Source organism: Zeus faber, assembly GCF_960531495.2.
Source record: "Zeus faber genome assembly, chromosome: 12".
NCBI classification, from domain to species: Eukaryota; Metazoa; Chordata; class Actinopteri; order Zeiformes; family Zeidae; genus Zeus; species Zeus faber.
The window spans coordinates 13,639,939-13,662,731 of NC_137196.1; the positions used below are offsets into that span (position 1 = coordinate 13,639,939).

The following is a 22,793-nucleotide window of genomic DNA, read 5'->3' on the forward strand; positions in this document are numbered from 1 at the left end:
TGTTGTGAACGATCTTAATATTGATTCCTATTATATTATCACAAAAAATGTTCTATTTATGTTGTTGATTATCATAGATGTCATAATACCACTGTATTTCAGTTCCCAATTATGAACAAAGTAGTAGACTTCAAATATGACTATATTGTCTGAAATTAGTGGATTGATAAATAATGCTTGTTTACAGAGTGGTTTCTATAGTGATGAAATAAAACAGATTTGCTTACTTTCACCTAAATTCTAAAAAGTCAATTGGTATACAATTGCAAATGAATCTGATGGTGACCCCAAAAAAATCCAAAGAGATATGTTTTGCAGGATCAAAAATGTTTACAGTATGTCGACCATTTCTGCATTCTCCGTAGAGATGTGATCTAGTTACTTCATTTTATCCGGTCTCTTGTCCAACAACATGTATTTATTTATTTATTTTTTTAACCGCTAACATTTCTAAGGCAATCCAAGAGGTTTTGTGTTTGGATTTCAGAGTGCAGTGTGCTCTTCTCAGACTTCCCATAGCAATATGCCTTAAATACCCCAAGAGGGAGAGTTATAGTCTCGGTGATGTTTTTGTAACATTTGACAGGATACCAGGTGTTTCACACAATATGGCCACTTGTTAGAATGGCATCGCCTCATAACGCGGTTCCCCCTTCTTTCTCCTCTTTTAGGAAACATGCTCTGAATTGCCACAGAATGAAACCTGCTCTTTTCAATGTCTTGTGTGAAATCAAGGAGAAAACAGGTAAGCTCATACGAGTCACCGTGGGCTTTTCCCAGCGGACGAGCTCCTGTCTTTGCTGTTATGTGTATCACTTTCTGATTCAAATCCTGATGTGGGAAGGGATAATGTCCCTCCGTTCAGTTTGTGATCACGCCAATAGAAAAGGCGTTGTTATTATGATGCTTTTTCTGCGTCTTTTTTTTTTTCCGCCGGGAATTTCTTCTGTATTGGTTTCTGTCGGACGCAGTTGTGAGTAAGTCGTCGCGTCTGACAGCAGTGGCCTTCCGACGCCGTCTTTAATTTATCCTGCTTCATGTTTTGGATGTTTGAGTGAAATCCCATGCAACCCACAGCAGGGGGTGGGGTGGGGTGGGGGGGGGGGCGTGGGGTGGTGGTGCGGCGGCGTGGTGGTGTCAGCCTGCTCTTGGGCTGAGCTTCCTCCCGCTCCCGCCCGTCGCGTTTGGCCAACTTTGACAATGTTTGTCAAGCGAGCCGTTCTCCGCGCCGGGGCCGGGTCAGAGCCGTTCCTTGTTTACGTTTTGCAAACGAGGGTCAAAGCCACGGGGAGGAATGTGTGAGTTATTAGGCACTTAACGGCAGATTAAAAGAAGTGCTGCTCGCATGATGAAAGCCGGCGCTGGGAGTCTCCGAGGGATATTCGGGACTCCTACCCAGAGACGTGGCTTTTCAGCGAGGAAAAAAATAAATCCCCGCGTCTTCCGCGAACGGGGGCTCTGAAGCGGCCGTTTCCCATTTTCCGACGGAGCCGTTTCCGCCGTGGCGCCTCATGTGAAAGTGTTATCGTCGTATTTTCTCTTCTTCGAAGACAGAGTCGATTCGCACATGAAGTGTTGTTCCGCGGCATTTCATTTCTATGAGTCAGACCCCGGAAACGGGCTTTTCCAAAAAAAGAAAAAGGACAAGGTAGTACCTGAAACTTTGGAACTTGGGGATTTGCGCAGAATTTATGGAGGCTAAACAGTCCAGCCTGCGAGGAGGAGGAGGAGGAGGAGGAGGAAGGGGAGGCCCCGGCAGGTTTGGGGCCCTATTTCTAAATTACAAGCTCCGGGAAAAAAAAAAAAAAAAAAAAAAGTGAGAGAGTAATGCCTGGCTCTTTGTAAACTGTCTGGCGACTCTCCGGGTTCAACCAGAGTTCATTTTCCAAAAGGAAGAACAAAGTGACTTGGACCTTTTCCTGGCTTTTCCCCCGGCCTCGCTCCTCTCCCCGCCGCTCTTGGCAGCAGGAAACCAGAGTGCTTCTTACTGGGGAGGCGCTCTTTGGCCCGAAAACGCTTCTCTTCTCCTGTTCAGGATCAGACGGTTGACATCAAACATTACTTCAGCAACCCGAAATCATTCCTCAAACTCATTTATTTATTTCGGTTTGTGCTGAATCGCCGTTGCCAAGTAGGGGTTGGAGCGAGGTGTAAACCATGACATAGCCAGTTTCCAATGAAAATGAAAATGTAATTTAAGTTAAATCTTGAGTCCGGCTCCAGGTATTTTTTTTTTTCTTCCCAGGGGGAATCCAAACTTAATGTTTAAAAATGGAGACGAGGGGGCGAATTGAAAGTGCCGGAGTACCGTCTCGTCCTCGCCCGTAGGAGATTTGTGCAGATGAAACCGAAAGTCCTTTTCTTTGGGCGACGGATGGGGCGGGGGGAAGGACCCGAGTCCTTCGCCGTGGCATTTACCGCTAAATGTGCTGAGTGCAGTCTCTGCCAGCCGGGAACAACCTGTCATTTCTCAGGTCTATTTTGTATTCTTTGCAAAGGGTCGGCCGCTTTTTCTCACCGCGGCGCCGTGGCAGGCGGGGATGCAGGGTGCGAGGGCTTGTCCGATGTGCCTTTCCAACGGCCCCTCTCCCCAAGACCCCGCCACATTGACGGTCCATCAATGGGAAAAAAATAAATAAATGTCATCGTCTGCGGGGTTTCGCGCCGTATGTTGTCTTACGTGCAGCTACGCCTGCGCCGCGTCCCCGGGCATCTCCGGGCGCCCCCGGCGGCGGCAACGCGACACGTTGCGGCCACGGCCCGGCGCCTCCGTGGCCAGGGAGCTGAGAGACAAAAGACAGGAGGGCGTGCCGCTCTCGGACGGAACAGGCCCTAGCTTCTGACCCCGCTCTCCCAACCCTCCCCCACCCCCATCCCCACCCCCTCCACTCATATTTGAGCCGGGGTGACGGCCGTGTCACGGCGCGGAGCGTTCGGCGAGCTTTAAACAAGCGCAGGTTTGTCTTGTCAGCTCTGGGAAAGCAACATGGTGGCTGACGTGACCTCTTACAAAGCCTTTTTTTAAACTTTTTTTTACTCTCTCTCTCTCTCTCCCCTGGGAGTTCGTCTTGGGTTTCACACACGTCACGTCAGCCCACGTGTTCTGAGGCGGAGCCCGATCCTTTTTTTTTTTTTTTTTTTTTGGAATCACGCTGGACTATCAGCTTCGTTTTTTTTTTTTTTTTTTGTATGTTCAGGCGAGCGCGCGGTACAGTTGCGCTCTTCCTTGCGCCGGCTTCACTTTCTGTGAAGAGAGCGGGAGAGGGTGTCTTTGTTTGGTCTGGAACCATTACGGCTCGCGGAGCTGGCACGTACAGGTTGACCGAGGAAGAGAAGCCAGACACCAAGTCAGTGTTTCTAGGTGTCGGATTTCAGGCCCGGTTCCTCTGTCTCTTTCTCTCTCTCTCTCTCCCTCCCTCTCCCACTCACTCCCTCTCACTATCTGCGACCGTTTCATCAGCTCCGTCTGTGTCAACACCCTCGCAGGGCTCGCGTTGCATGTTCGGGTCAGACGGAGGGGTCCTGCATGACTAATGTGATCAGAAGGGTAACGTCTGGATGACACAGTTTAAAACCCCATCAAAGCTTTCGGATCTTTCCATTCCATTGTGGTCCGGCTGACCCCACCCGGGGCCCCCCCCTGCGGCCAATGCGGCACGCTAATGCGCCGTACGCCGGCCCCGGAAGCCAAACCAAACCAAAAGCCAACCAAAAACACCATTGAAAACGACGGCGGGGATCGCGGCGTTTCCCCGCGCCGGGGGGGGGGGAAAACGGCTCCCGGTCCCACGCTGAAAATGATCGGTGGACTGACGTGGAGGTGAATGGTAGTATAACGGGAATCGCCGTTCACCGATTTCATTTTTTCTTGGACGTCGAATGGAGACGGCGGTGGAGTCGGCCTTTTTCCCGGGAGCGGCGGGGAGCTGTGGCTCGGGCGATGGCTCCCTGTGCTGCTGTTTTTCAGTATTTAATTGACATGGCTGTCCACGATGAGTTCAGGGGTTAGTGTTGCCTCTCTTTGTTACCCTCCTCTCATCTCCAGTGACAGATGGAGGCATTAGTCTCCAATGTGGCGCTGTCCTGAAACTAATGGCTATGTCCTTGGTTTTTCCCCCGCGCGAGCCGGGGAGACTGTATATCTGTCCGTGGCTTGGAAGTGCCGAAGCAGCAGTTTATCCTCCCACGTTTTAGTTTCCACGGAAATAAGACTGGAACAGAGGCTGGCTGTGTTCTCTCGTAAATAACCGTGAAATGAGTGTCATCCAAACAGGGTTTGAAGTTTTCCTTGAGCGTTACTGTGCTTTGATTACCAACTCCAAGAAGAGCCTCCCATTCATTTGCTAAAAACGACTCTTCGAAAAAAAAAAAAACAACAACAACAACAACAACAAGAAAAACAAACAAAAAAAAAGACAAAAAATGAGATTGAGCGTTGATTGGGAGAGTTTATTTTGGTATTCGCGGTGCTGCATGTCTTTTGGAAAAGAGGCCGGCCCCCCTCCTTTCCAGTTCCACATTTTGGATGGATCCCTCCTCCCGCTCTGTCCTTAAAGACGCGCCCACCGCGTTGACAGCGCGAACAGACACACTTCAGGAACGACGCGCCACAGCCGGTGTTTTTGCTGTTCCCCGTCTGATATAAACTCTCCTGCAATTAGGACAGCTCATAAATTATGCAAATGTTGAGTGGCTTAATTGAGACATGTTAATCATCTTTTAAGAGGCTAATTACACCCCTGTATATCTGAGGTGGGAGTAGTAATTAGCTGTGATAACAGGACTTGTTGGGGAATGGTCATATAGTGTGTTAATATGCTTGTGTGTGTGTGTGTGTGTGTGAGTGCGTGCGTGCGTGCGTGCGTGCGTGCGTGCGTGCGTGCGGGTGGTCTTGATTCGGGGTGGGGGTTACGTGTGTTTTTCTTTTTCAGTTTGTTGGTTTTGTTTGCGTAAGGTGTGTTCTGTTGATTATTATACTATATTCAGACTTTTGTTTTATAAATCCACCGGATGCATGGATCTGCTAAATCCAACCAGCTGCCCATATGAGCGATGAGTTTCCAAAAAAAAAAACAATTGGGGGTGGTTTATTTTTAGCTCACCTTCTCAACATAAATATGAATGCACTACGCGGTATCACTTTGCTTATCTGATGCCATGCCGCACACCAGGCTTTTAGGAAAGGGCTTTGTCCTTACTTTTCTGACGGAGATCATATTCAGATCCATTATACCGCCCATGCCTTCCCACTTATCGAGCACAGAATCGCTTTAGAGGGGATATTTGCTCAACGACTGAGTGGACTTTCTTTTTCTTTTCTCTTTTTTTTTTTTTAATCTGATGTTTGTCTGTCGAGAATTTATTTACTTATTTATTTTTACCACCGTCGGCCTTCCAGCTGATTTTCTTTGCTTTGGTTCGATCTTTCCAATCGTGAGGTGTCGTGGAATTTGCGTCACCCCGGAAAGCGTTGTAACGTCTTCAGATCGCTGCCTTTATGATAGCTGGTGCAATGTCATCTCCCATGCTATTTGTGCAGTAACGCTTCTGTTGCTCTGGATATGGGCTTCAAGGGGTTAAACCCGTGCAGGAGCACTGTTTGGTTTTGTCGTCGTTGGGAAGTCACTTAGTCCAGTCTCCATTGCGATTTTCACAAACGTTCTGACGGAGGCGGTTGCCCGGCCGTTGCTAACCTTTAATTCGAGGTGTGGGATCTAATTTCGCTGGCACCACGCTAGCCTGATGGAAGGGGTGTGTTGGAGCCATGCTGGCATGGTACAAAGGAACACCCCCACCCCCACCCCCACCTCACACACACACGCACACACACACAAGCAGGCACGCACGCACGCACACACACACACACACACACACACACACACACACACACACACACACACACACACACGAACCACCCAAATACGATGAACAGTTAAACATGAAATGGCAAGTGGCCTTCCCTGGCTGGCTTAGTAAAAATGACATAAATTAATACATGCTGCTTAAACAGGACCAAGATTAATGGTTTCCTTTCTCGCCGGCTTAGATCTACTGTCAGTTGCCTCTTGCCGCCCAGACAGAATCAACACCAATCAATGAGGCTATCCTGCTCTCCCTGGAAATCAACCACACACATACACACGCACACGCACACGCACACGCACACACACACACACACACACACACACACACAGACACACACACACACACACACACACACACACACACACCATAATACACATTGACGTACGTGCGAAAACAAAAACGAGGCGTATGAATAATATAGTCATTTGGGCTGCATTCATGTTTGTCCCTTTCGAAATCTGCAGTGCTCCCTCGTATAAACTTGTCGGCGCGGCGTGTATTACTTCCACACAGCGGAGTGTTCAATCAGGTGCCACGGAGTCGTACTAGAAAGAGCAGCCCGGCCGATGGCTCGGTCGTGATTGGATGTTTCAATTACTGATAGTAATGCCATGGTGTAGTGAGTCATGCAGTGCAGATAGCACCATTTATTTTAATCAGCGCGGGGGGAGAGATGGGTGTGGATGTGTCTCTCCCATTGCAGAAACAGCTTCACATTTAGATGCATCGGAGTGCAGGCTCCCTGTCTGTCTGTCTGTCTGTCTGTCTGTCTGTCTGTCTGTCTGTCTGTCTGTCTGTCTGTCTGTCTGTCTGTCTGTCTGTCTGTCTGTCTGTTTATCTATCTATCTGTCTGTATGTCTCTGTCTGTCTTTCTATCACATCTGTTGTTCCACACACACACACACACACACACACACACACACACACACACACACACACACACACGTATACATCCATGCTCAGGTGGGTTGAGCGTAGAGGAGAGGTTGCCGTGCGTAACGCATAGCGACAAGGCGAGTCTCTCGGTGAGCTATTCTAATTTATGTTAATAAACCTCGCCATTGCCGTGAGAGACAAAGGGGACACAGATGAGGCTGGGTAACCTCGGCACCTTCACCGGGAGGAACGGCGCAGACAAAGAACAACATCAGACATATATAGAATAAGAAGGGGGGGGGGATAAAAAGAGGAAGAGATATTGAACCGTAGAGACAAATAGCGTGTCAGAGAGAGAGGGAGCTGATAAATTTAGCCACAGCGAGACTTTTTATTTTTATTTTTGTGGCTGCAAAAAACATATATATATATATATATATATATATATATATATATATATATATATCAAACGTCCTCACACTGGGAGCCTTTGCCGCCGTGCTGTGTGTGGTATCTACTATTTCTGTACGTGGGCCTGTATGTGGAGGATGGGAGGGGTGGGGGTGGGTGGTGGTGTCAGAAATAGGCAGGTTGGCTCTCGGGATGGTTGCTGCTAATTCCGTGGGGGTCCCTAAGGTGGGCCATGGGCGGCCGCCATCGGGACCGACCTGACACTGCAGGTAGCGGTTAGCACCGCAGGGTCAGAGGTCGACCCTGAGCCGCTCTACGGAGGAAGAAAAGGGGACATCTTTAAGGTGCCTGGGATAAGCACCTGTGAAGTACGACCCGTTTTAGTCACGCGACTCGGACCCGGAGGCTGAGGAGCTGTCGGAACAGGCGCCAGGAAAAACCAGGAAAAAAGATAAAGCTGAATTTGAAGTCGAAGGATTTGATGATTGAAGTCTCCCCGAATGCAAACGAGGCGGTTCGAAGACATCTCGAGTTAGGTTGATAATAACAGAGTGAGGGCGCTAAATTAAGACGTGACTTGTTCCGAGGAAATTCCAGAGAGCGGCAAAAGCGGCGCTCGGAGAAAAGGGTAAAATTAGCACGGGCCGGCTGGTCTTTTTTAGACTCAAACACACATTTTCGGCGTGTGAAATGGGTAAAAAAAAAAAAAAAAATGTCCATCACGCTTATGTGATGTGAGCTGGTCATCGTCGTAAAATCCATTTTCAAAGATAACGACGGGAGGGGGGCGGGTGGTGAACATAATGCTTTGCTTGATCTTGTTTTTTTCACTTTGTAAGAACTTGTATTTATCCAAATAGTTAAATCCGTCGGTTCCCTCCGTGCCGTCCGTCTGCCAGCTTGCCTTGGGCAGTGTTAGTTCTGGACAGTTGACTCCCACTGATAATCTGTTAATTGCTGTCATTCTCCTTCTCCTTTTTTTTTTTTTCTCCCTGCTCCGGCATAATCAGAAAATGATGATGGTTCCTTCCGTTGACGATAAAGCCTCTCTGGGAGCTGTTTTGTTTTTTTCACCCTGCAAACATCCAAAAGTTAGGGAAGATAGTCTCACTGTAGTTTTCCGGCTGTGTATCTTTTGATGTGACGCCGTTCGATTTAACCACTTACGTAAGAAGCGCTTTATCTTTTCTATTTTTGAGCGCCCGCGTAACAGACACACACACACACACACACACACACACACACACACACATAGAAACAGTGTGCTTCATGGTTGTCTTGGACACGAATGGGGGGTGCGGTGCGGTGCCGACGTCCCAAAGTTTGAATTTATCGCGTTGTGGGAGGCAGGGAATTTAGACGGAAAGGGAAAGGGAACATTTAATTTCAGATCCAGTTAAACCCCATGCTGGTGCGCTATCAATTAAAACCAATTTGGTGTCTAGCTGTTGCCACACAAGCAGAGGGAGGGGGACTGAATCACTTAGTACACGGAGGAATCTAGTGTGCTCTCTTTTTGTTTTTGTTGTGATCCGTCCCAGTTTTCAGTGTTTTCCTTTTGCTGCCGTTCGGCTCTTTCCATCATTCATCCCATTAACTACTATTATAAACATACGATGTTTGTATGTCGTACTGTTTATTGTTTGTATATATATGTGTGTGTGTGTGTGTGTATACGGTTTATCTGATTTTGTTTACTTAGTTGAATGGATTTGTTTTGATTGTGTTTTGTGGGTTTTTTTTTTGTTTTTTTTGTTCAGTTCCGCCCCATCGCCTTTGCGCTGTCCAGTTCAACCACTAGTTTTCGGCGATGAGTAGATCATGAAGGGATCCACTAGTTTCGCACCATGCGGGCTTTACGTACGTGTGCCTACACACAAACGCATCTCACACCAGACCCGCTATCGTACACGGATTCCCCATTCGTGACTATTTTATTATCACGAGTCGCCTCCTCCGCCCCTCTCCCGTCTTCCCCGCGTGTGAACGCCCGCCCCCCCAGAATCCTCCCATCGGCCCGCCGCCGCCTCCTCCTCCTCCTCCTCCTCCCGCATCACTTCCAGTGGAGCGTCTGGACTTCCCAGCGCCTTGCTCAAGGGCACCCTCACCTTCGTTTCCATGACATTTTTCTTTCCTTTTTTTTTTCTCCCGCTCTTTTCCTTTTTTTCGTTCCTCCTCTATCCGGCTATTGCAGCCCATCCTTGGAGTCTGAGCGGCCGCCCCGCCCCCCGTCCACCCTGTCCCCCCTGCCACAGTGTGCCTCTCTAACCTCTAGGCTACCGGTGCCCGGCCCACGGCGGAGAACACTCTATATTTAAGATTTTATTTCCCCTCGGCTCCTTTGCGCCACATTGTAAGGCGTTTTATTGGACGTGTCCTTCGACACCGTGTTTAGCAGTCCCCTCCCCTAAACACATAAACTTTCTTTATGTTCCCATTACTTCACTTTATGGAGAGCGTCTTCACCCCCCCCCCCCCCCCGCCTCCCTCCCCTCCCCTCCGTGCCGATAAGATCATATTGATAGATTGATATTGGGAGAGCCTGAGTGTGATAAAGGCACGGGGGTTAAGAGCTTCTTGGATAGTTTAACCTTGATAAAACAGTTGTTTCAGTGAGGTTGATTTTGCCCCATCCGTCTTCATCTGTCAAGGCCTCCGCTGCAGTATGCAAATGAAGGCAGTGGAGGGAAGCGCCGTGTGCGGTTAAATGGGGCGTCGCGAATGTGCGGTGTACCGCGCCGACGGGGTGATACTACTTACTGTCCAAATTTAGTGTGTCTCTTCTGAAACATCCTCCCACCTCTCTTCCCTTTTTGTCCGCGTTTCAAGAATATATATATATATATATATATATATATATATATATATATATATACAGCCCTGTGAGGAGGTGGCCTCTCGTAAAGTGATTACTGCCGTAGCAGCAGTGAAAGCCGTTTATACTGTTTATATGTCCTTGTACACTTGTTATATTATTATGGATTTTAAGGATTTCTGAGCTGGAATTGAGTGCGTGTGGAAAACAACATTCTCTCTGTTAATGTATGTTGTTATACAGTATATACTGTACCTGTCTTTATATATATATTTATATTTTGTGGTGCATTGTGGTTGCAGTTACACGTTGTGCAGGGTTTTATTGCATGCCCTGGCCATCCGTTTTAGAATATGTCTGTTTATTGAGCTAATTGGTAAGCCTGGCAATGTAATAGTAATAGTCTTCACCATAATACCGCTTTATGGCCCAGCACTGTCTCTCCATTCACGTTTCACACCGCCTGGATAGCTTCATTTGTCCGGTTAGTTGTTTATTTACCTTCTCGGCGCTGTTAGAGCTGTTTTTGTGTGTTTGATTCCCTCATTTATCGCATGTGTTGGCACATTGATTGATTCCCTTTCTCACTCGTTATTTTGTTCTCCTCTTCACAACTCATTTTCGGGGGGGAAAAAAAAGAAGGAGGCCAGCGCTGAGGCCAGAAACGGAAACCACATCTATTCTCCGCCGTCTGACTCGCCACCGCACACATGAAGCTGTCAATCAAGGGCATCCCTGCCTACCCTTTGTTATGGAACAGCAGCTCTGTGGGTGGGTCCTCTGGGTGATCGATGGCTCTGAGAGCCTATCAGGCTGCAGGATGCATCCATCTCTGTCTGGAGCCTGTTAAACAAGCTTGGGAAAGCAGCCATGTAGTCCTAACCACCACTGGCCTGCACTAAAAAAGCCCATTAACATTAATGAAGGATAGCCTTAAAAGTTCTTCAGTAATAGGCTTGAATGGAATTTATGAGTTACAAAGCTTTGCCAGAGAGTACGTCATGAAAAATGTCACTGGAGGATAAATGGAAATGAGCATTTAAAAGGCCTAAGAACCGCGTTTCCAAAAAGGCTGCAAATAGTTGCCGCAACATGGAAACCGACTTTTTATCCGAGATGTTTTTTATCTCTTGCTGCTCCCTTTTTTTTTTTAAATCTCTCAAATCCAGCACCAATCTCAGGGTTGTTGTTATGGCAAAGGAAAGTGTTTTGATGTTTTTAGTGGCCGCGACGATTAGGCCGCTCGTCTCGGATTGCAGCTTTTAAAGGGACTGTTAGGAAGAAAAAAATTAGTGTAATATTTTCTGCGTGGGTCTTTTTTCCTTGGGCGACCGGCCGTTTCAATATTCTGCAACTACCACTTTACCTGTCCACGCAGGTCCCTTAGGTTGTTGTGAGGCTTCCATTAGCGAGCCAGTTTCTCACTTTGCCAGTGAGGGTAATCACAATGTTTGGAAAAAAAAAGTCTATTTGCACACCATCCAACCTGGGAAAGTGGGGCAGAAATGGGCCTTGCAAAGATGCTCCATGTAGTATTTCATCAGAGTGCATTAGAACTGTCACGAGGCTGAATGACAACCTCTTTTAAAACATGTGAATGCAAGGAGGATGTCGAAATACACACACAAACAAGACCCTGCAAAGTGGGATTTTATGGCCTGATACTCAGGAGTATCTCATCGCTGTTTCTAAGCCCTAGTGCATCATCTAGTCTCTGTGCAGGATATTCCGCTGTTCTTAATGTATTACAGTGCCGTTCTCTGTGTGGGGGTGGGTGCGTTGAGCATTCATTTTTCGTGTATGTTGAGATGAGAATTATGTGACTTTTTGCTGCTATACAAAAACGCAGTCTAAACATTTGAGGTAATGTAGGTACGAAATCCAGTAAAGCATTCACACACCTAGAACACACACACACACACACACGCACACGCACACACACACATACATACATACACACACACACACACATATATCATCTTTTTCACCACCTTACCTCTGATACCATTAGCACTGAATGGAGGTTGAGAGGGGAGCTGGTCTGTACCCTTAATGAAGTCCAATGCCTCCCTGCACCCCTAGTTAGCACTAACCCCTACCCCTACACACACACACACACACACGCGCACCCTCAAGCACACACACACACACACACACACACACACACACACACTGCTCAAGATGTCAAATCAATGCAGCTGTGAAAGGAGATGGCCAGGATCCGTCTCGTCGCAGCGCGCTTCCCCTGAATCTCTTTTTTTTTTTAAAACACCTACTACACCACAGTATTCCTTTATAATACCTGCACAGCAATTATGCAGCGACGGTTCGACCCATTCAAACCAAGACTGACGCGCTCCCCCAATGCCCTCTCGCCCTAACGACGGCCAAAGCCACGAGGTGTCCTGACGCTGCTGGCGGTCATTTTGGCGGTGGGGGTCATGGGGGGTTAACTGATCAATGTTAATATCCATCCCTCCGTCCTTTTTCTTCACCTGCTTTGTAGAGCTCCAGCGGATGATGGGCGTAAGGCAGGGAGACATCCCCTAAATGGGTCCCCTGGACATCACTGGGCCACGCCCATTGATTCACCATCCGGGTGGGAGAAAACCAGGGATGGTCCCAGAATGAGATTCAAACCCATGGGGTCCCTGAGCGTTATGCTCGTTTTCATGGTGTGTAATACAGAGTTGTTGTCTGCTTTAATCTCGCCTCGATTCCTGGTGGTCCTGACTTGACACGGAGCGGGCTTCCCCCACGACTGTGCTTACTCACTCCTGAGCCCGGTGCGTCGCTTTCCTTGGCAGACCCGGGCCACAGCTCATTAGGCCAAGAGAATGTGCCTGCCTTAATTAATGATATGTAAATATCTTTGAATTGGCCACATTTGCATATTAAGAGAGATTTGCTGAATCTGTGGAGTAATATATTTTAATAAGGGATTAATTAAAAATAATGGGAATTTCATTCTGCCTGGCAGGTCGCGTTTGGTGTGAAGCCTGCGTCTGGCTGTGGCATTTGAACGCCGAGGCAGCGAATGAAGGAAGAGGTTCTCCTTTTCTCACTATCTCGGCTGCATACCAACATTTGAACTCGCACATGCAGGCACTAAGGCAAATGCGCGTGAACGCACGCACACACACACACACACACACACACACACACACACACACACACACACACACACACACACACACACACACACACACACACACACACACACACACACACACACACACACACTGGCATGACATTCTTGGAGATGCCAGTACCTTCCCAGGGGGTCTTCACAACAAAGCCTTGGAGCTTTGACGGGGTGAAAGGGGGGATATAGTGTGGACACCCACAATATGTTTTTGGGGATGGTCCCAGTTTGGCTTAATTTCATCTCTTCTCCTGTCGGTTTTTTCCTTGTGGATGGGGAATGGCTCACGGACATGGAACACCAGTTATGTTGGCAATTATGTTAATGGTATGCCATTAGGCTATGATTCTGTATGAGCAATCGGGTGGAGGGGGCATGTTTTCAGAGACCCAAGTCAATGCAAACACTGTGCCTGTTTGATTAATTTCCTGGAGAGTATTTGCCTACTACATTTTCTCCTTCTGCCGAATCAATCAGGCCATTTGTACCATTAGACCTAGCCCTTTCATAAGCAGTATGAGAAATACTTTGTCTGCCGTGTCTGGGGCCATATCATGTCAGGCTATTTTTAGGGGGTGGCGATGTTCTCGATATGTTTTTCTGGCAGCTCAGAAAACAAATGTCAATGGAGTGGCGGAGGCCATCTGTCATCGGTGTCACTAATAACTCTGATGACATGGCTACTATCACAGTATCTCTGTAGGTGGAAATCATTACTGTTCCAGAGCCTCTTCCTGCTTCCTGCCCTCCTCCAGATAGTCGACATTACACGCAAACGCACGATCAACTCGTTTCACCCTTTGGCAGAAACTGTTCTCATACTTCCCGATGTACTGTACATCCACCGTCCAAAGTGTGATCTCTGATCAAAGGGGTCTTTGTGAAATTGTCTCAGTAATTGACTGTAACATAATGGCCGAGTGTGCAGAGTCCTGTGTTGCTCTATTAGCCATATTCTTAGCATTGAGGCATACAGAGAGCTTCTTTGGCATTTGTGATGTGTCGTCAGCGCGCTGATGTTATTGATCCAGGACCTTCCGAATTCATTAGGAGATCCAGCCCAAAGGCAACGCATCTTTATTTATGTCGCTGCCACCTCTCCGGCCTGCCTCTCTCCCTCGCTCTTGCTCCCTCGCTCCAATCCCCTTTCATCCGCCATGCATTATTCTTTTATTATTCTTTTACAGCTGCCTTATCGGCCGCATTTTTGTGAGGATAAGGCCTGTCATCTTTGGGTCTTGTCTGGGGACTTGATGGGCGACTTCAAGGGGAAGGAGAAGGTGGCGGAGGAGAGATAGGAGGGAGGGGTGTAAAGGAGGCTGCCCCCCCCCCCCTCTTTTTTTTTCACCATCTGAAAAATGGACCGCTTTTTTTCTCCATTCGTTACTTGCCCTGTCTGTCTGTTTCTTTCCCTCCCTCTCTCGCTCTCTCTCATTGCCTCTCTCTGTAATGAGAATCCCTCTCTAATTGAGGGAGAGATGGCGAGCTGGCCGAGGGCGGCAGGGTTAGATTGTGATACCGTCTACGTGACCGTTATGCTGATGAGAGCGGCAGATCAATAATTTAGGCCCTGACCTTAATGGTTGTGTTAAAACGCTCATTCCTCTGGAGTCTGGAGGCCTTAAAGGTGCAGAGTTGGATAAAGCCAAGGATCTGGCAGAGTCTGGAGGTGGAGTGGGAGGAGGGAGCAGATAAGAGCAGAGGCGAGGTGGAGACAGTGCATTTGCAGTCAGCGCCTCAGTCCATGAAAGGGGTGGTGGTGGTGGTGGTGGTGGTGGTGGTAGGGGGGGCGGAATCGTGAGTGATGTTTCCCCGTTTTACCTTCAGATACTCACATTGTCACCAGCATTCATCCTCTTAGTATTTATATGAATGCCATAAGCTCTCCTTGCCGGTATTTTATATCTGGTTGTAATCCGTTGTCATGAGAAATCCGCTGCCCATACTCTCTGATGCACAGAATGCATCACGAGGAGCGGCAGACACCAGAAGTGAACAAAGAGCGCGGTAACGAGTGGGTATAATCTGGTTCTGGGCTTGTTTTCTACTCCTAGCTTAAGGCCATGCGCATTGAGAATTCGGACGGCCATCGATTTGATTCCGAGGGACATTAATGTCAAGGCCTCATGCGTCTCCGTGGATCCCTGGGCCTGGACGAGCTCTCATTCCCTCATGGCAGGATGCGGCCATCTCAGCCCCCCTGCCCGCGTCCTCCCCACCCACCCTTAGGGGATGATATATTAGATATAACCAATTCAATTTTATGCAGGCAGGACAGACACCCTGGGGACATAAACACACACATTTTTAATACACTCCTCACCAGGAAGCCCGACGTGCTGGAGCTGGCGGCTGCCCGGGGTCTCCTCTCACACTCAATTATTAATGTAGCGGCCGTAGTGGCTTAATTAAATAATAAAGACAGGCTCCCCTGCAAAGGAATGGAACAAGGACAAGTCAGAAGGGAAGGTAGCTTTGTCGAACGTCTTATTCTGTCAAATGGCAACGCACTGTGTGGCGCATGTCACGTTACAAATAAAGATTTTTAATGCTGGCATTTTAATAAACACTCTAAAGTGAATCAGGGCTGTTCATGGATTTACTGAGAGAGCGAACGGCCTGCTTCAACAGAAGTACTCTTTGATGGCACGGCTAATCACATGGTGTGCTTTTTTGTTTGTTTTTTTTCTCAGAAGGGATTTCGGGAAAAATAAATAATGAAACGTACAGTAGGGTCCTCTTGTGTTTTTTTGGGGGGGGGTGGGATCCGAATCTGCTCATAAATCAGCCCTGTTTTGAGTCAGGTCAAACTAAGGGTGTGATACCTCCGCTCAATAAAATGAATGATTTCCTCAGATCGTAGATTCCCTGCCACCTCAAGGGCAAAGCGGAGGAAGCGCCCCGTCTCCGACGTGATGAAATGTGGCGTTATCTTTTACTTTGTTTCATTAAAATCACTGGAGATTACACTCGCGATCCTCAAAGACGAGATTGTCTCGCTCGCCAAGATGAGAGGCCCCTTTCGCTCGGGCCAAATGGATTTCCATCTCCACATCCCCGTGCTAATTTTTTTGAGCCCATGTCTGTTTTAACTTGTAATTAATTATTCAAATTCATTCGGAAACACGCATTACATTTCGGGTGGCTCTTTCCGAGACAAAAGCAGGTGTCGCCGCCGCTCCCCCCCCCCCCCCCACCCCCCCCCAACAAACGGCGAGCGAGCCCCGCCATTAGATTGAAAAATAGGCCCGGGTGTACGCGGTGACTTGGCGGGGCACTCCGATGAAGGATTGCGACAAACTAAAAGTGTTTAAATCAGGGAATTGAAATTAATGCCCTCTCAAAGCCAAGCTTGCTGACAACACATTAAAGCTAATACTCCGGTGGGGTCGACCAAATGTTTGTTTATACACACCAAACACACTTTGAGGGAAAGGAATGATTGGATTTCGCAAACAGTCAACACTTACATCACGGAAATAAGCCCAAGAAACACAGCGTGGCTCGATGGGGCTTGAGCGCCCTTCTACGCAGGATTCGATATCTATTTATATTCCGGGCGCCTTTTTCACATCTTTATTATATAGGCTCGTTTATGCTTTCTGCCTCCGTCTCTTAATCTGCATTTCGGTAGCCAAAACGGTAATTTTGCATCTTTTCTCTCTGCATATTTAATGCGCGTCCCTCTCTTTCCATGGTGCTACTGACACATTGAGACACTTCCAAAGGTCACGCCTCAAGTCTGTCTTGTCACATCACTTATTCAGCGCAGTTTTATTTATTCATGCCACTTTTAGTTTTTAATAATTCAATCGAATGAAATGTTTCTTTTATACCGCCATAAAGTGGCTGCAAAAGCGCCGATGCCTCAAAATAATGGTTATACGACAGTCCGCCATGTAAGCCGTGAGCTGTAGGCTGTCAGTAAGTAAGCCGTTGGGCGCCATCGATCGGAATGATCCCGCATTTCCGCCGCGGAGCTCGGAGAGGCCCCGACGCGGGGGCCAAGGCGGGGTGTGTGGTGCGAGAGAGAGGGGCTCTATTTGCGCTTTTCCCTTTCCTCGAGAATTTACTGCCGATGCGGAGAGTAGTATTTATTTTCCTCAGACTCTGCCCCGCTAGCCGGGAGTTGGCAGAGTGATTTTGTAGAATAGAAACATTATAGACTGTTAGTGTCAAAGTGTTAAATGTGATGTATGGAGCTGGGGATTTGGTGGGGTGGGGGTCGAGTGTGAGGGGGGTGGGTGGGGGGCGGTGTGTGTTGGTGGGGTTGGTGGGATGCGGTGGTAAGGAGATGAACACTGCCAGCCATGACTGGAGAAAGGTGCTCATGGGAGAGCGGAGCCATCCACCATGTGAGGGATGGCAGGGTAATATGTGGCGCGGGGTAATGGCTTTTCTCCGCCCGCCGAAACAGAGGGGAGATCATTAGGGGCCTTGGCGCCGTAGCGTGTCGTCCGTTCCCCCCATCCCCGCCAGCGGCTCCTGTCAGGGGCGGCGGGTGGAGGGGGGGTGGAGGGGCTGGAGGAGGGGGAGCACGCATTTTGTTTGTGTTTGTAGCCTTCAACGGCGGAAAAAGCATCCACAGTGGCGCTCGGTGGAGAGCAGGGGGCGAGATAGCGTTGGCTTGGCTGCACCACAATGCGAGTAAATATAACCAGTGGGTAAATATAACCATTTTTGTTTCTTATCTCGTCATATAGTGCCAAATGACATTAAATGTAATAGTCAGTCGATCCATGAGATGAAAAAAACACTTTTAAATCACTGTATTATTGCCAAACTGGACACAGGGTATTGGTTAATTGTGACGCTGGCATTTTTGTTGAAAAACCCAGCTAACTAAGGACATGCTCAAAGAAAAATAAATACTGTAAGATATGTGGGGCGTTAATGAGCGGGAGACGCTTTGGGTGCTTTTTTGGTGACCTGTGTTAGAAGGGAAGGTGTTTGCCGTGTGCATCAGCGAGGAATCCTCCACATCGGTTAACAGCACTTTGAGCCATCGGTCGATTTTTACCCCGGTGAGCCTCCAGCCCGGCGTGACAGAGAAGATTGGACGTCATTAAGGTCTTCTCTCCGTCCGCCGTCTGGCGCTGTGTGCGAAAATGGGTTCGGCCGCTCTCTCGCGCGCGCCCTCCATTGATCGCCTGAGATCTCAAAACATGGTGAGTGCCGGCGAAGAAACAAAAAAAACAAAAAAACCCCGACATCGCTGCCTCTCGGCGTATTACCAGCCGCGTGTTAATGGCATTTTAGTGAGAGCAGAATGATTCTCCAGGTGAATATTTTGACTCCCTGGACCGGCATGTAACGTCCCGGCTGATTTAACATTCTTCTTCTGCCTGTCAAGACTGATTCACGTCGTTTGGGGAAAAAAAAACAAAGGTTGCGAGAAATATGACCATACTTATAAAACAAACCAATTATTCCCCGTTGACGGCCTTCAAAGCCCTTTTTATTGGCCAATTCAGCCAAATGAAATTTTTTACGGCGCGTTCCCGACTGCGACCGTGTCATTTTTGCATAGCTTCTCCAAGAGCGGTGTTTATGTGCCGCCTGTTATGACACCTCGGTGACATTTAAAACTTTATTGCACAAGACTTAAAATCTCCAGGTAGTATATATAAAGATCAGGCGTTTTTTTTGTTTTTTGGGGTTTTTTTTGGGTAGCTATAGTGCCTCCCAACAGTTTGGACCTGACTCTCGAAAGATCGACATTTTATGTTTCGTGAGTCCGTTCTGAGCCCAAAAACCGAGTGCGTCAAAGCAAAGTCTGTTGAAAAAAAAAAATCGGACGTTTTTTAAATTGTATCATAACCTTTTTCAGATGTTTTCAGATTTGGATTCCAAAATGTGTAGTCTAACTGTTTTCTCGAGTCCCAACGACCAACATGGGTGCAGGTTCGAGTCCTGCCATAAATTCAAGGGTCCTCTGACTTTCTTTTGAATTTCTTGTTCAATGTCTTTATCTGTTTTTAGCTTTTGTTTCCATGCTTTTCATTTTCTTTGCTTTTAAGTCTTTTATGCCTTGTGCAGAGCACCTCCAATTGCCCTTGTGTATGAAACGTGCTTATAGCAATAAACTCACCTTGCCTCGCCTAATACGGTTCCCACCTTATAATTATTTCATTCTAATTAATTCAAGTATTTTGGTGTTTTTATTATTTTTTATTATTATTATTATTATTATAATATATTTTTTTCGTTTATTTAATCTCCCGGCCCGGGTGTGTATAAAACCCCTTTTTGAAGCTGAGGACGAAAAGGCTTCCCTTTAAAACATCCTAGACAGAAAGAGATGGGTGAGAAAAAGGAGGAAAAGGAGAGAGAGAGAGAGAGAGAGAGAGAGAGAGAGAGAGAGAGAGAGAGAGAGAGAGAGAGAGAGAGAGAGAGAGAGAGAGAGAGAGAGAGAGAGAGAGAGAGAGATGAGAGAGAGAGAGAGAGAGAGAGAGAGAGAGAGAGAGAGGTCCCGGCCCTTTCTCTGTCTAATTAAAAGGGGGGGTGGGGGTGCTGCTGCTTTGTGGGGGCCCATATGTTTGGGCGCAGATACAGGGAGGATTTTCTGTTTGGAAGGCTGATAACAGCCTGTTTAGAGCCTTGGCACAGACCGCAGCCTAATCTGCAGCAGCACATCTCTCCCCTCCCCTCTCACCCCAAATTCTCACAGAAAAAAACCCCCAACAAAACAAAAAAAAAACCAAAACATCAACATATTGGCTATTTTGTCAACTGGGTGGGGCGGCGGGGCTGATCTAAGAGGACTGCAGTGCAATGTTGACAATGCGTTGTTTGAAGGGACCGTGTCTGTTGTGGTGAACGGTGCTGGCGAGCAATCCATCCCAGCGATTCTATTTGTATTTTCACCCGTGTTTTTCCGCGCTTTTCCGCTTTGTTTCCTGTTTTGTGTGCTTACCTTTTCGTTGACGAGCCTTTAACTTTCCCCTTTATTCTCGCACCATTTTTCACTTCCCCGCCTTATTAGTCGAGTCTTTTGTTCCCGGAACACACTGCCATAATAGTTCCTTTCACACGACCGGCTGAATCGCGATTTTTAATTCTGCGACCGGAAACGTCTTTGTGATTCCCACCGGCGTTCGTGCTCTTTTTTCCGAGAGCCGCAATCAAATATATATGTGAGTATCTACATTGTATTTTCCTCGAACCCACATAAGACATGATTGATCCATGACGCGAATCGAACAATACGGGGAGAGGACAGTCCAAAATTACACACGGTAGGTCAACGGGGACTCCAAACACGCGACACGGAGCCTCCCGATGTGACCTTTTTGTCCTGCGGGAACGGTGTGGACGAATGGGGACGATACTTCCGGGTCGGGCTCACGGGAGGTGAACGCGGACGCCGCGTTATTCCCCGCGTTTTATCGGCGCGTCGAGTAGCGGTCCCTGTGCTGGACCCTCAACCAGCAGCCACCCGGGGGGGATGGGGATGGGGGTGGGCACCGCTGTGGAGTGGCAGGAGAGGAGGACTGTCAACCTGTCACATTTCCTCCTCCCCTCCGCCCCCCCCCCCCTGATAAATTAAAGTTACACAGTGTGCGTGTTGGAGCAGCGGAAGGGCTGCACAGAAAGCCTGGCTCCCCAGGTCTCAGGAGATAGCAGGCAACTAGGTCAGACTGATAATGTAATCCGCTGACTGGATCCTCAAACCTCCACATCCGGGGGAGGAAGAAAAAAAAAGAGGGAGAAAAAAAAAGCCATGACGGGGGAGAAAAAAAAAACGCAAAGCGTGAGACCCTGGAACACGGGGCTAATTTCGTAGATAGTCGCGTCGGCCACGCCTCGGGTCGGGAAGGCGCTCGGCGGCCCGGCCGCTTCCCACAGGGGGATGGTCGTCCTGGCGTTTTTTCCTGAGTTGTGGATAACAGACTGGCTCCGCTTTCTAATTTCGGCGTTTGTTAGAAATGCTTCTACGCGTGCTCCGCGATTATTCAAAAGAGTATAATCCATGCCAGTCCGTTTTTACGCGGCTTCTTTTACCGCGTTATCTGTCCGCCGCATGCGCCGACTGCAAAATAGTGTCATCCCCGTCCGCGGGGGGAAAGAGGGGCCGCTGGCGGCAGCGACTTTCCGCATCAGCAAAGTGCGTTTTCGTTCCCGTGCAGTGTTCCGGCTCGCACCCTGGGCCCGCTGTGACAACCCTGCATCCCTGCAGGTGTGGAAATCAAACAGGGCCTATAAATAGCAGCCGAGGCAGCTGGGAGTAGTGCATTGTGGAGCGAGGTGGGGAGGGAGATGGCGAGAGGGGCGGGGGCCGACGTTGGGAGCGGGGGAGTGGGTGGCTGGCGGTGTCCAGCTGGGGAGGCAGGTGTGTGGATCCTGACCGATTCAGTAGGTGCCATCTCCCACCACTGATTGGGTGGAAGGAGGGGGTATATACTGTATATACGTGCAATAACTCTAGTATTACACTGTACAGCCTGTAATAAGCTATAGTAATAATTCTTATTTATCATTTAGACCCTTTATACCCATACAAATCATTTATCCTGTGTATACTATCACATTTTGTACATTGTGTATATTTTTGTATATCCAACTTGTAATCTTCTTTTTTATTTTTTGGGCTTTTTGTACATAGTTGAAAATTTTTTCTAAAACATTTTTTTACTTCACTTTTTGTCCTATTTATTATTTTATTTATTTTAGTCTTTTTTATTTATTATTATTCTTATTTTCCATTTTTTCAGACTTTTAAGCTTTTTTTGTGGTAATTGTCAAAACCTCAAGCCCCACCAGAAACAAATTCCTAGTATACGTGAATGTACCACGGGGGATACACTGAATCTGAATTCAGATTCTGGAGTGTATTTTACGAACACACATCATTTCAAGTGTATTACGTCAACGGTCAAATTGGGTCGAGCGCCGACGTGAAATTGTATTCATTATTTGTTTGTAACCCTTCTTTGTATTTGACTTTTTGGAGTGAATTCAGCCTCTCGACTCGGGACTCTCTCCAAGTTCCCGATCGTCAGAGTTCAGTGCGCTCGGCGTCGTGGCTCCCAGTTGGAGTTGTTTTTTCTCGGCGCCGTCGTCTTTCGGGTTCCGCGAGTTCTCCTGAACTCCCCGCTATTGAACGAGCCCCGCTATTGCGCTGGAAAGATGGCAGCTCCTTTGGTGTCTCTGCCGTGTACCGCTGGTGCCCACGGGCCTTCTGTGTATGTCGACTCGGGGGAAGGGTCCGATTTTTTTTATTATTATTATTATTATTATTTTTTTTTTTACTTTCACTTTTTTAAAAGGCGGCTTTTCATTAATTTATTTATTTTCCATGGCTGTCACTTGTGTTCACAATGGGCAGGCTGGTACTTTCATTCAAATTATACATTGGGGCGGCTGCATTAATGCATTAATGCCAAGGCGCTATATGGTCTTTGGTGGCCTCGGGCAAAATGGCACGTTTTCATTGAATTCACACGATATCAGTGTTGTCTTGTTTGCCTTTGCAGGCTCTGGATGGACCACAAGTCATCCGATGACTCTGATCTCGGAGGGATTCTCCTCAGATATCTTTGCTGATTCTTCCAAAGAAGGCTGGCTCACCTTTCCGGCAGCTAGGAACAGACAAAAACAAGGTGCGCCCACGCTGCCGCTATGCCCGACGGCGCTAAATATCACCAAAGTGTTTGAGAGCAAGGTATAAACTTTGTTGGT

The 22,793-nt window shown here is 47.9% G+C and overlaps 1 protein-coding gene across 3 annotated transcripts in view; it reads left to right on the plus strand.

The window, feature by feature from the left end:
• The window catches only part of LOC307237831 (pre-B-cell leukemia transcription factor 1-like), a 49,677-nt gene that overhangs the window by 571 nt on the left and 26,313 nt on the right, over positions 1–22,793 (plus strand). For 2 of the 3 annotated variants that reach the window (XM_080010604.1, XM_080010605.1), the window contains exon 2: positions 672–745. In XM_080010604.1, the coding sequence (XP_079866730.1) occupies positions 672–745 (74 nt within the window). Of the gene's footprint in view, positions 1–671; positions 746–3,280; positions 3,348–22,793 lie in introns of those variants that run through there. The other variant, XM_080010606.1, reaches the window with a different exon arrangement.